The following is a 13,059-nucleotide window of genomic DNA, read 5'->3' on the forward strand; positions in this document are numbered from 1 at the left end:
CCAAGCCTACCAAAGCCTCTTTTTCAGACTCCTCCCTACTTTAACAGACTCTCATCTAATGTGTCCTTCAAATTTCTTATCACTCTGCTTCCAACCTCTTCCATATATGCTTAGGCTTCGTCAGAATCTTTTATAAAATTTGGCGACTAGAACTTAGTATAACACTTCAAATATTCTCTAGACAAAAGTCAATGTAAGGGAATGATTAATTACTTCCTGTTCTCTGGACACTAGATTGCATTCAACGTTTTTTAATAGCATGAAGCTTCCCACCTTCCTCTCTCTTCTTTCCCCCTTTTTCTTTTCTTCCTCTTTCCTCTTACTTCAAATGAAGTCTCACGGCTAGGATTAGAAGAGGAGAGATATTCATATTTTGGGGGATGAATGAATGAACATTTATTAATCTCTTACTAGGTGCCAGACACTATACTAAAAACCGGGGATGTTCTTTTGAGAACTATTTATTTGTTCACAATGCCTTTATGGTAATTTATACACTGTGTGTACACCTGAAAATATTCATGCTTTAATGCTTTAAAAATGCTGCGCAGTGGAGCCCTCACTGGCAAATCTGTTCTAGAATGAAAGGAGCAAGATTCAAAGAGAAACAGTTGGAGGAAGTGTCTATGTAAAATTCTTTTCTCACAAATACAATTTTCTTTGCTTCTTCAGGGAACGTCAAAAGCAAATTAGTGTGGGGGCAGCTGGGTAGCTCAGTGGATTGAGAGCCAGGCCTAGAGACAGGAGGTCCTAGGTTCAAATCTGGCCTCAGACACTTCCCAGCTGTGTGACCCTGGGCAAGTCACTTGACCCCCATTGCCTACCCTTACCACTCTTCCACCTATAAGTCAATACACAGAAGTTAAGGGTTTAAAAAAAAAAAAGCAAATTAGTGGCTGGAATACGTTTATCAACAAAAAGGACAACAGGCCAAATCAGCCAGGTGTTAAGATAGGAAGTCCACTCTTCCTCTGTCAAGCAAAGAAATGTGACCACTGATGATGGTCTGGGAAAGAACTGAGGAGTGGAGAGGCTGGAGGTCATTATGAAGTCAATAAGGTTAGAATTTGGGGGATCATAAACATGCAAAAGGAACACTTGTGGGTGCCAGCAAAATCAAAAGAATGATCATCTCTGTGAGTAACTAAGGTTGGGTAGAAGAGTAGATGATGGGAACTGAGTAGATTGAGGAAATGGGAAGTTAGAGTTTTTGAAGGAATATCAGCATGTAATATGAATCCTCTAATAATAATAATAGGAGTTGGGATGGAGAGAAAGACTGTAAACTAGACTCTGAACTAATTTATTAGAATGGAAGGAAAGTGTCCTGAGAGACTGAAAGAAAATAGCCTTCAAGATCTTGACTGAGTAATAAATTTGAGTCAAAGCATTCTAGAAAATATATGCATGTTTTAATATAATTATATATTTAATATAATTATTTGCAACTTTTTTATTTGCAACTATATTTTTAAATTTTATTTTATATTTGCAATTGCAATTAAATGCAACTGAATGAATTTTACCCTTTGGTACTTTCACTCCTTAACAACCTAATTTCTCCCTCAGGTTGCAGAGAAGATTCTCTGCAACCTGAGTGAGAAGTTAGGCTGTAGGATTATTATGAAATATCTCAGTAGGATTATATAGCGTCCCCAAGCCCATCTGTGAGTGTAATATTACCCTCCTTTTCCCAAGGACACATTCTGGGAATTATCTAACTTCTTTGAGATAATCATGGACATAAAAGAAGCTCCACCATTATCAAGGTATGCTTTAGAATCTCTGCAACTTGTCTCAGATAAATTCCTAGGCCAACAACGGTGGATCCCTCTTTTGTCTGCTTCATCTAGAGATGCATTCTTTGCCAATTAAAAGGACATATGAATGAACATCTTTGAATTTGAAACCAGATGAACTGAAGAATAATCCTTGACCTTAGGTACAAAATCACAGATCTAGAGCTAGAAAGGGACCTGCATGTCTTCTGGTCCAACACTCTTACTTAACAGATGGAGAATTGATGGCCATGGAGATGGAGTGACTTGCCCCAGGTCTCACAGGTGGCAGAGTCCAAATTTGAACCTAGAACCTTTGGCTCCAAAATCTAGTACTCTTTGTGGCCTCCATACTTTCTGTTTTCTTTCTCTCCTACCCCCTTTTTTTTGCTTTAATACTCCCCAAAACAAACTATGTCATCAATGTGGGCAAGGGTATCCCTAACTCCTCATGGTAATAGATTGGGAACCCTTCTTTTATTGATGGCATCATTAATTACTGTGGTCAAAACAAGCCTTCAAATGATGGACTTTTTTATGGCAATTGAACTAGACTACTCCTCGAAAAAGACAATTCATCCTTGGGCCTATACCTTAACCATATCTAGCTGAAACCATCTCAAAATAAATATATTATCTTTATTCTAAATCTGTTCCTTCTTCTGACTTCATTATTTGTGTCTATGGCACCACTTTGTCTCCCATGTTAATAATCTTGGAGTTATCTCTGACTCTTCTTTCTTTCTCTCATGAGTCCAACTGGTTACTAAATCCCAGCCATGACACATCCTGAATATCTCTTGCATCTGTTCCCTCCTCTCTATTTCCATTACCACTATCCTAGCATACTCCCTCATTATCAGCTGCTTGAACTGTCGTAATCTAAGCCTAATAACCTGCTTTTGTTAAATGCCGGATAGTCTCATTTTACTGAAATCAAGAATCTAAACTATCAGATTGGCCCCAGTCAAGCCTGGCCCAGAACCAGGATAGGGAAACTGAGGCTGAGAGATGACTAGTGTCATAGTTAGCCAAAGTCAACTCCAGGCCTCCTAGTGCCAGAGTGAGGGGTCTTAACCCTTAACCATATCTCTTCTTTCTTTTTTAAAAGAAAAACTAGAATGACACATTCTTATTCCGTCATCTTAACTGTGTTAATTAAGTTGAGTCATACTTACCTTAATAATAAATATATCATGTTAATGTTAAAATATTTAAAAACATTTATATACATAAATACACATACATCCGTATATATGTACATATATGTAATATATATCCTCTCAGAGGATAATTTTTGGTTGGTGTGTTAATTTCCATAAAACCTTATTTAAATTCATTTATGATCAAATAGTATGAAAGCAAATCGTTTTTTTACTGTCCCTTCCATGAAAGAGAGATTTATTCTGTTTATTACCTTCAAAGTCCACATCACCTACTAATTTTGTCCTTCCTGTTATAGGGTCACGGATATGGTTGATTCCTACATCAATAACAGCAGCACCTTCTTTTACCATGTCAGAGGTAATCATCTTTGGAATGCCTGGAAAAAAGAAACACACAGTTCCCAAAATAAAACTCATTTAGGTTGTTTTCAGGTAAAATAGCAGGGCTTTTACTGTGCATTTTTAAAATTCACAGAATGTGATACGTGAAATAACTTCCCCGAAATAACTTTTTATGAAAGGAAATCAAATTGGTAAAAGTAAGCTTTAATGGACAATTTGGTAATACCCAAATTACCAAATATTTGGCAATACCCAAATTGGTAACATGAGACGATCTAAAACATAAACACAAAATTTAATTTATGGCATTAAAAAAAAGCATCTTTATGGCATGGTCTTAGTATGGCAGTGTACCTCCTTTTATTCATTAGCTGTGTGATTCTGGGTAAGTTATTTAACTCCATTTTTCTGTTTCCTCATCTTTAAAATGAACTGGAGAAGGAAATTGCAAACCACTCCAGTATCTTTGCCAGGAAAACCCCAAATGGGTTCATGAAGAATTGAACATGAGTGAAAAATGGCTAAACAGACTACCTCTCTTTGGAGAATTGGGGAATTCCTGAAAAGTTATCTACAAAACAAACTGTGTTCACATTGATTTCCATCCAAGTTTTGTCCATGAATACAAGTGTTTTATAGAACAATATAATTACCTATATACATTCCTATTTTAATTATGGGAAATTGCAACATTCTATAGAAAAGCAGATTTCCCATATACTTTTTAAATTTCATTATGGAGAATGCTGGTGGCATAAACATTTTTTTCAAGGTTACTTGGCAGACAAGCTGAGATAAGAAAGTAGTAGGTATGGCTGAGGTTCTGAAGGGGCATAATTTTACCACTAAAGAGATCATTGCTCACCCCAATTATTGCTAAAGTTAGCACACTTGTCTGCTTACTCCATGGGGGCATGGGAGATACCTGTGTGTAGGTGAGCAACATGGATCAAGCAGGGTATTTGAAATGAGTCAAAGTCTATCAAGTGCATAATTCTGGTGCACATCTCGATATAGCTCAAGGTATTTCCCTTAGCTTCCTCTATTTCTCATCAGTATACTTGCATCTGACCCTAAACTAGTAAGTGATCATTGTTCTATATCCTAAAAAACCCATTATTTCCCAGAGATCAACAAAAAATGTAAAATGCTGGCCTTCCCCTCATCTCATCAATTCAGTGAATGGAACAGCATTCATTATAGAGTAGGCCTTGACTCCATTAGCCCATGGTAGGTTAACAGGTAAACCTGCCAGTACAAATGACTATAATAAGGTAAAACATACATAGAAGTGGTATTTTTAGTTGCCCCTTTGTAAAATATTCATAACTTAGATTTAGAGCTGGAAGGAAGCTTAAGGGACATTTATTTCAACATCTACAATCTCCAAATAAGAAACCTGAGGTTCAGGATATAACGTGAGTACATGAAATGTCAGGAATGGAATTTGAACCTAGTTATTGCTACTTTAATTCCAACACTCTATCCATTGCATCACCTCCTCTTCTTCTATTTGACCTATCTTGAAGTACTTTTGTGAAGAAACTGCTTAGTAAACCTAACCCTGACCCTAATTCCATTTCTAAATCTAGCCAAAAAAGTGAGCTGGTAACTGGAAAGGTGGAATGTCTGCCTTTTGGATGGTGATTCACTGTCCACATTTGCAAACAGGGGAGTGATTAAAGACTCATCTTAGGGATTCTTCATATCCACCAGGAAACCAGTGTCTACCCATCAAAACATCTACCCTCCTGCCACATAGACAACCTCTCCAGCCCTAAACCTCTTGCTCAAAGAAGAGTTACTAAGTCAACCTTTGTTATGGAAACAACAAACAAATAAATAATAATGATGATAAATTATTTACATATCACTTTATGGTTTGCAAAGTAATTTACAAATATTATCTCATCCTTACAACAAACTTGGAAAGTAGTTATTATTATTATCCTCATTTCACAGATGAGGAAACTGAGGCATATGAAGGTTAAGTGATTTGCCTAACAACACACAGCTAGAAAATGAATGAGGCAGGATTTGAACTCAGAGGTTCCTGAATACAAATTGAGCATTCTTATCTATTGTACCAACTATATAGGGGAGAAGGGACAGACTGGGCTGACAGCCAGAAAATAACACAAACTAGGGATACTCCCACACCCCACAAGGGAAAGGACTGACAGGATAACACTGAATAACCATACAGGGATGTGAGGAATGAGGAATGACAGTTTGACAGTTGAACTTACACCTAACTGCCAGAGATACCAGTGGTGTTAAGGTAACTCCAATAGTGGGTCCTTGATGGCTTACAGGTGACACAAGAAGTATAATAAAACTGGTTTTATTATACTTGGGAAAATAATTGGGAAAGTGGGTGAAGGGTTTCTACCACTAAGGAAACAGCCCAACTGTCTAAGAATATAAGGAGTCAGCTGGCTTTATTCTACTATACTACAGACAGTTCTAACTGTCTGTAGTATTGGGATTGAGGGCTGAAGTATTGGGATTCTCACTGAAGAGGTACAAGCTGCTCCAAGATGATAACAGGAACCAGGACCAAATCCTTGCACAGTCAGTAAAGTCCAAAGGAAGCTCTAAGGAGCATAGGTTATCTATCAGCCATCCACTAGCTATAGATCTGAACCTTATCTCTACCTAGCTGTATTGATGGTTTCTTCTCTCCAATCTTCTGTAAATCCCAAAACTTCACAGCTCCTTGGATCTTACAAATTGGACCACAGATACACCCTCCTCCCAGCTTAGCCAAGAAGAAACCCTCCCCTTTTCAAACCTTACTCTTCATTCCGTTCATGGAATGTCCATGCATTCAGCCAAGGCTTGCTTTTATAGCTGTCAGCTTTCTGTCCTATCTTAAATCAAAGTCTACCCTATAATTTGCCTACAACACTACCTACCTCTGAAATAGGAAAAAAAAGTTTTCCAGCTTCCATATACGTATATCAGCAAAAGTCTAAAGTTCACACAAGATTGAATAATGATCAAAAAATCCAATGAAAAGCTTTAATGACTTTTTCAATCCCAGAACTGCACAAAATATCAGCTGGAGTCCTTGCTAGCAAAACAGAGACCAGGAGAGAGTAGCCTGTCAACATGACCTAAGATGATCAAGGATATATCCTGCAATGTACCTAGAAGTAGCAAGAGTGGAGAAAATCCCAAATTGAGGACCTTAGAAGCTCCCATCAATGGCAGTAACCAGTAAATAGCCCACACAGTACCAACCAGTGTGATGCCATACATTGAACAAGAGCTAGAGGACCATTAAAGGATCCTCTATTTGGCTTTTGAAGTCCTTCATAACCTCATCCTTCTTCGTTTTCCAGACCTTACTCTCCTCTGTGCACTATGGGATTGAATGACCCTGGTCTCCTTGCTGTTCCTGAAACAAAACACCATTGTGGATACCAGGTATTTTTTTTATTAATTATCCCCCATATCTGAAATGTCTTTTTCATCAATTCTTCTTCTTGGCTTCCTTAGGTTCCTTTACATTTCAGCTAAAGTCCCACCTTCTCAAAATAAACCTTTCTCATTCCTCTTTAATTTTAGTGCTTTCCCTCTGAGATCATCTCTAATTTATCCTGCATCCACCTCGTTCTTCTATAGCATGAACTTCAAACATTATCTACCATGCCTCTGTACCCTTTGTGTCGTCTTCCCATAGTAAAATGTAAACTCCTTGAGGGTAAAGATTTTTCTATGTATATTTTTATTTCTAATGCTAAGCACTTTGCTAAGTCAATATTAAATTGTGTTTGAGGAAGGTAAAATTTGATTTAGTGGGAATTATAAAATAACATCAGTTCACATTGAATGTGAGCCAAAATCTAATTAATGTGATGAATGTGAACTAGCTGAAAGTGAGTCTGGCTTGCCTATTTTTATGTGTGCATGCAATGTGCTACCCCATTCCATCATAAAAAGAGCTTATACAAAAGTGGATAAAACAATGAATACTTCATATGGAAACACCACCAGCTCAAAAAAGAGGAGACTGGTTATTATAATAGTACAAAAATGATACTGTAACTGAACAACATTAACATTTTAATCCTTAGTAACTAAGGGAAAAGTCAGAAACTCCAAATAGATGATCCCATGAAGTATATATTTCAATTTGCAAATGTTTGCCTTTTGACTTCTATATCTTTAGCAAGGAAGTCCTTAATAGCTGTGTTAACTCTTCTGAATATTTTGTTGAGATATACACTGATAACTATTGATCCTACCTTCTTTCAGATGAATTGAAAATTGACCTTCTAATATCCCTAAAATTGTGTGGCCTTCACCACAGACCTCTTCTGTGTAAACTTTATCTGATACTTTTTTAACTTTTTTCTGATATTTAATCAAATGACGTGGGGAAATGTGATCCCATAGTCCAAATATGTTGCATCTACTATCATAAAGTTTGTTATAGATATTTTTAGAGATTCTTTCCATCTTTAATATTTGTTGTTCTTACAGCATCAAGGTTAAACCCATTCAGGGAGATCTAACCTAGTTAGGTTTCTTTCCAAGGTTTCTCTAAAGTTATTTTTTCTCTCCACTCCATGCTGCTATTTTGTAAGACAGAAGTGTTCAGTCTTTGACTACATACACCATGAGATTCCATGAGGGTTTTTATTTTACACCAGTGCTGCCAAATATTTCTGTTTGGCAAAAAAGTCAGGTGTTTGTTTCTAGGTCCTTTAGATCTCTATGTTGTGATCACTATTATTTTTTTAAATTTTTGTAAATTCTCAAAATTTGCAAAATTTCCTTAGTTTTTATCCTTGTCTTTTAATTTTTTTGCCTCTTTTCCCTCTTACTGATGTTGCCACATAAATTACAAATTTTTATGGTTCTCTTTCTGTAAATGATGCTAATGGGCACTGAAATACAAGATGGCCACTGTCTCAAATAATACTACATCATTTATATTCCAATATGTCATCATGGATTAAAGGTCTTAGGTTATTGAAGATTATGCCCACAAAGCAAAATTCCCATAAAGTATTACAATAGTGGAAATGCTTTTAGTATGGACCTGGAAACACAGTGATTTTCTTTTCAGGGACCAGCTTAGGTAATCACAAAGAAGCATATTTGGCCAAGGCAACTCATGGAAAGGGGGAAAATAAGAAATAGCCCCCAGTCGAGCTATTTGTTCTGCTTTTGCAATAATGGCAAGCAGAATATTTGGAAAGGGAACAAAGTGGGTTAAGAATCACACAGTTTTAGGGGCAGCTGGGTAGCTCAGTGGAGTGAGAGTCAGGCCTAGAGACAGGAGGTCCTAGGTTCAAACCCAGCCTCAGCCACTTCCCAGCTGTGTGACCCTGGGCAAGTCACTTGACCCCCATTGCCCACCCTTACCAATCTTCCACCTATGAGACAATACACCGAAGTACAAGGGTTAAAAAAAAAGAGTTAAGCAGCTCTGCTTTACAAAGAATCACACAGTTTTTAGAACATCATTAAGCTTTAATTTGACTATTGATGCTCTAAATGTTGGATTCTTGTCAGTGACTAGTGAGTGGATCTATCAGAGAATCTGAATCATATTAAATCTGACCTTCTTGCTGTAAATGAAACAGAAAGAAGGAAGTTGCAGTTAAGTAGGACCTCCCACGTACTGAATAGAGAAGCAAAGAAAATAATTGGGAAAGTGAATTTTATCGCATACACTCAGAAGGTACAAGACATTTCATGAGACATTTAGCCATCACATGTTACAATACTAATGTGATATATTTATAGAAAGACCACTATGAAACTAATTATGCACCAACAATAGTGGTTGATGATTAAGTAGTAGAGAAATTCACTGAAGAACTTAACAAGACCTTTTAAATCATATTAACATACACTCTGACATGGTGACTTTCATGCAAAGTTGACAAAAATTTAAAAATAGGGGAAATATATATAACAAAATATGACTCAAGAAAAAGAAATGAGAGGTTAGACTTCTAGATTACGCAGAATCTTATGTCTGTCTCATGAACATTTTATTAAAAAAATTGTTGGTAGGTGTTGGTTGTGGTTTTTTTTATTTAAATATTTTTTAAAAAGGAGAAAAGAAAAGAAAACAACTACATTTTAGAAGACAAGAAAATATTTATTATAGAAGCAGTAATTGTTCCATGATCTGTTTTCTGTACACAACCAGATCACTGATTCATCAAAACAAAAATCAGAATTTGTAATAATGATGAGAAAATAGTAAAGGAAAATATATATGGCATACAATTAGAGGCAGCTAGATGGTGCTGACCTGGACTTGGAGTGAGGAAGACCTGAGTTCAAATAAAGTGCTAGACAATTACTAGCTCTATGATCTTGGATAAGTTACTCTCTAGGCCTCAGTTTTCTTATCTGTAAAACAAATATAATAATGGCGCCTACCTTATGAGGTTTCTTGAATGTACTAAATAAGATAATATTTATAAAAATATTATTGATTTACCCTTGAATTATTTAAATAATCCATTAAAAATTTTAAAATAGAAAATGGAGAATAGAAATGACATCAACACTAAAATAATTTCATCCAGAAATTAAATCAGCATAAATTAATTGCTGCAACAAGGAGACCAAAAGAGTTTAGAAATTGCCTTAATCAGGAAGCACTTTACTTAATTGACAAAAGGAGAATGATGACAGCAAAAGTAATATTATGATTCCTGAAGTCCAGAGGAAGTAGAAAAGGCACTATAGAAAACAAAGGTGAGAAAAAAGTTACTAAATTTGATCAAGTCTATTTAGAAGGATGAAAAGATATAATTTTGAGAATATGGAGGGACTAATTTACAAATTGTTTTAAAGACGAGAAAGTTCTTGGAGGTATAGAAAAAATCTTGATGATTTTTTATTTAAAAGGGGAGGGGGAGTGAGAAAATCCAGTAACTAGACCTTCCTTATCTCTCAGCTATACAAAATCTTCAAGAGGATAATGAATAATCTATTCCATAAAGGCATTAATAAGGAACAAACTAGGTTTTACAAATGTTCTTTGACAACAGACCTCACAACTGAATGAAATATGTAGAAAATATAAGATCTCATTGGGATTATTATTTGTTGATTTAAAAAAAGATTTTAACTTTATAGAACAAGACCTTACCTCAGACTCATTTACAAAGTATTTCCCATCCACATATCATGATCACTTAGAATTCCATGGAAGATATAACAACAGAAATGTCTGTTCGCTTAATAATAAACATCAGACAAGGGATTAAGTGAGAAGCTACATGCTTGCCAGAAGTATGAAGCAGATTCAGCTAAGAATCCAAGTTGAGATGGATCCCCAAGATCTTGTTTATGGGGATCTAAGTCCAAAATATTGTGGAGCCTCTTAGAAGAGGTCCATAATCACTCAAAGGAGTTTGGGCCATCCATTTATGCAAAAATGATCAAGTTAAGGAAGAATACTTACTGCCTAGATTTCAAAATGCATAAAATGTATCCCTATTAGAACTCATTCAATGGTACCAATATAGTGTAATAAATTACAATTTTAATTATGAGGCTGTTAGTAGCTTTTTAATGGCTTTATTACAGCAAAGTAGAGATAGTAAAGAGAGTGAGAGGGATTCCTTCAGTTAAGTGAGCAGAGCACAGAGCCACAGACCCACACCTGATACACCTTAACAAAAGCAAAGCTCAAGCTCCCAAAAAAGAGCCCTGCAGCGTGGGTCTCAGCCAAATTTATTTCCCAAGCCCCTGTACGTCAAATGAGGACATCCTTAAAAGGATGTTGGGAATTTAGCTCAGGTATGGCAAATTTTCCACCTCCACAACAGTCAATCTTCAATATTCATGCATTTAATTTTTGTTATTTCAAGCTTTTGAGTGTTTTTATTTGTAACCTCATTTTCACTTTTACATTGGCACATTCATAGTGCCGTAGAGAAAAAAATGAGAGGTGTGATGTACACAAGTTTGTGGAGCAGCTGGTATGCTACTACTAGGTGTTTCGCTGATCTTTTTCACCCTACCATTGCAGAGTAATGCTGTTTGCCTTTAAAACTCAATTTCTGCGCTACAATTATGCCCTCAAAGCATAGTGCAAGTCCCTGGGGCTCTAAGGTGAAGTCAAGACCTCATCAGTCTTAGTGTCTTCCAACAGTCTTAAATAAAATATCAGTCATTTCAGAACATGACCAGGATAGAAAGATTTATAGTAGAAGAGTATACAGTAAAATGACTCCTACCACCATCCGACATGGTGGAAGGTTAAGGTTCAGGTTAAAAAATGTTTTCTTTTTAAGAGTTTTATATCCTATCCAGTATTTATAGCACCACATATTTCATGTGTTTTGATAAGTGGAAATTGTCTAAAACCAACTTTTAAAAAATTGAGATGTTAGTATAGAGAAGTTCACAGAACTCAAAGGAATTATTTGTAAGAAAAAATGTTTCATACTTTATCAATTTCATTTTATATACTATACTTATGGATTATGTGTCAGAAAGAGATCGACTGGTCCTAAGACATGACAAGAATATAGATGGATGGACAATGGACTCCAGAGTACCCTTGTAATATTGAAAGAAGGAAAGGAAGAGCTTCAGAATGTAGAGGAAGATCTTCCCTTAGGAAGATTTTGATGAGAGTTGACACATGGAAGAGTTGTAATTTGCTTCCCTTGAGGAACTCTCAAATTGAAGAGATCACAAGTCCTTTTGAATATTTTCCTTTATTTGAAATGACAAAGCTTCTGGAATTCCCTAGGTCTCATTTAAGGCAGGCTTAGCAATGCTCCTTTTTTAAATCTAATTCTATTTTTTTAAGTAAAATATTAGAGATTTGTCATGTGATAAATTTGTCCCTTAAAGAACTACTAAGAAGATATTCCTTTGGATAGATTTCATATAGTTTCCTAGTTTACACATGGAATTAAATTTCTTATAAATGGCAGGTCTCTTTTTGAAAAGATCAAATATGTGGTAAGAAAGAAAGAAAAAAAATCCTGAAAGATATGATGTTAAAGTAAAATAACTTCTCACTATCTGTTGATGGAATTTAAAATATAAATGTTTGATGTCCACTGGAATATAGTCATCTCTAGTCCTTTCTGCTCATATCACTTCAATATTAGCTGTTTTGTCTTGAGAGGTGGTATGGGAAGAAGATCCAGTAGGGAAAGGTTCTGTTTGGAGGGTTGGGTTTGAATCTTCCCTCAGGTACTTACTACCTTGACTGCTGGGAATATCCAATTCTTCATCTACAAAATGGAGATGATCATCCTAGTACTTGTACTGTATCTCACAAGGTGGCTTTAAAGAACAAGTGAACATTACAAGCCACACGAATATCCATTGTTATTATATACACTTTTGCACCATGAAAGGCACGCCTTTATCCTTAATGGGGGGTAGTTATCTTTCTTATTTATAGGGATCTAAAGATAGGTAAGCCAAGAAGTTTGAGAGGCCATAAATTAGGCTCCTAATTTGACAATAATAACATTTCAAAGCTGTTTGCATTCACACAGGGCCACAAGCAGAGCTCAAAAGTGCTTAGCAAGAGAGAAGACTTCCAAGTTTAGTTCCTTAGCTATTGTCTTCCTATAACCTACCATTGTTTCCAGAAAACTTCCTCTTTAATGGCTAACAATCTGAGCCCATCCCATGTCAATCATTTCCGAATCTAGGCAAAAAATAATGCTGTGTTGATTCTGAGTCTATTCACATGGTGAAATGGTTACAATGAGCATTTGGTAACATCTGTAATTGAAGTCATGCATACCTTTAATATTATA

The 13,059-nt window shown here is 35.9% G+C and overlaps 1 protein-coding gene across 1 annotated transcript in view; it reads right to left on the reverse strand.

Annotated features, from left to right (window-relative positions):
* Nucleotides 1–13,059, reverse strand: part of MTHFD2L (methylenetetrahydrofolate dehydrogenase (NADP+ dependent) 2 like) — a 119,393-nt gene that overhangs the window by 28,639 nt on the left and 77,695 nt on the right. Inside the window, exon 6 of the mRNA XM_044680601.1 lies at nucleotides 3,196–3,321. Coding sequence (XP_044536536.1) covers nucleotides 3,196–3,321 — 126 coding nt within the window. The remainder of the gene's footprint in view (nucleotides 1–3,195; nucleotides 3,322–13,059) is intronic.

The sequence above is a fragment of the Gracilinanus agilis genome, chromosome 6 (genome assembly GCF_016433145.1).
Source record: "Gracilinanus agilis isolate LMUSP501 chromosome 6, AgileGrace, whole genome shotgun sequence".
In the NCBI taxonomy this organism is placed as follows: Eukaryota; Metazoa; Chordata; class Mammalia; order Didelphimorphia; family Didelphidae; genus Gracilinanus; species Gracilinanus agilis.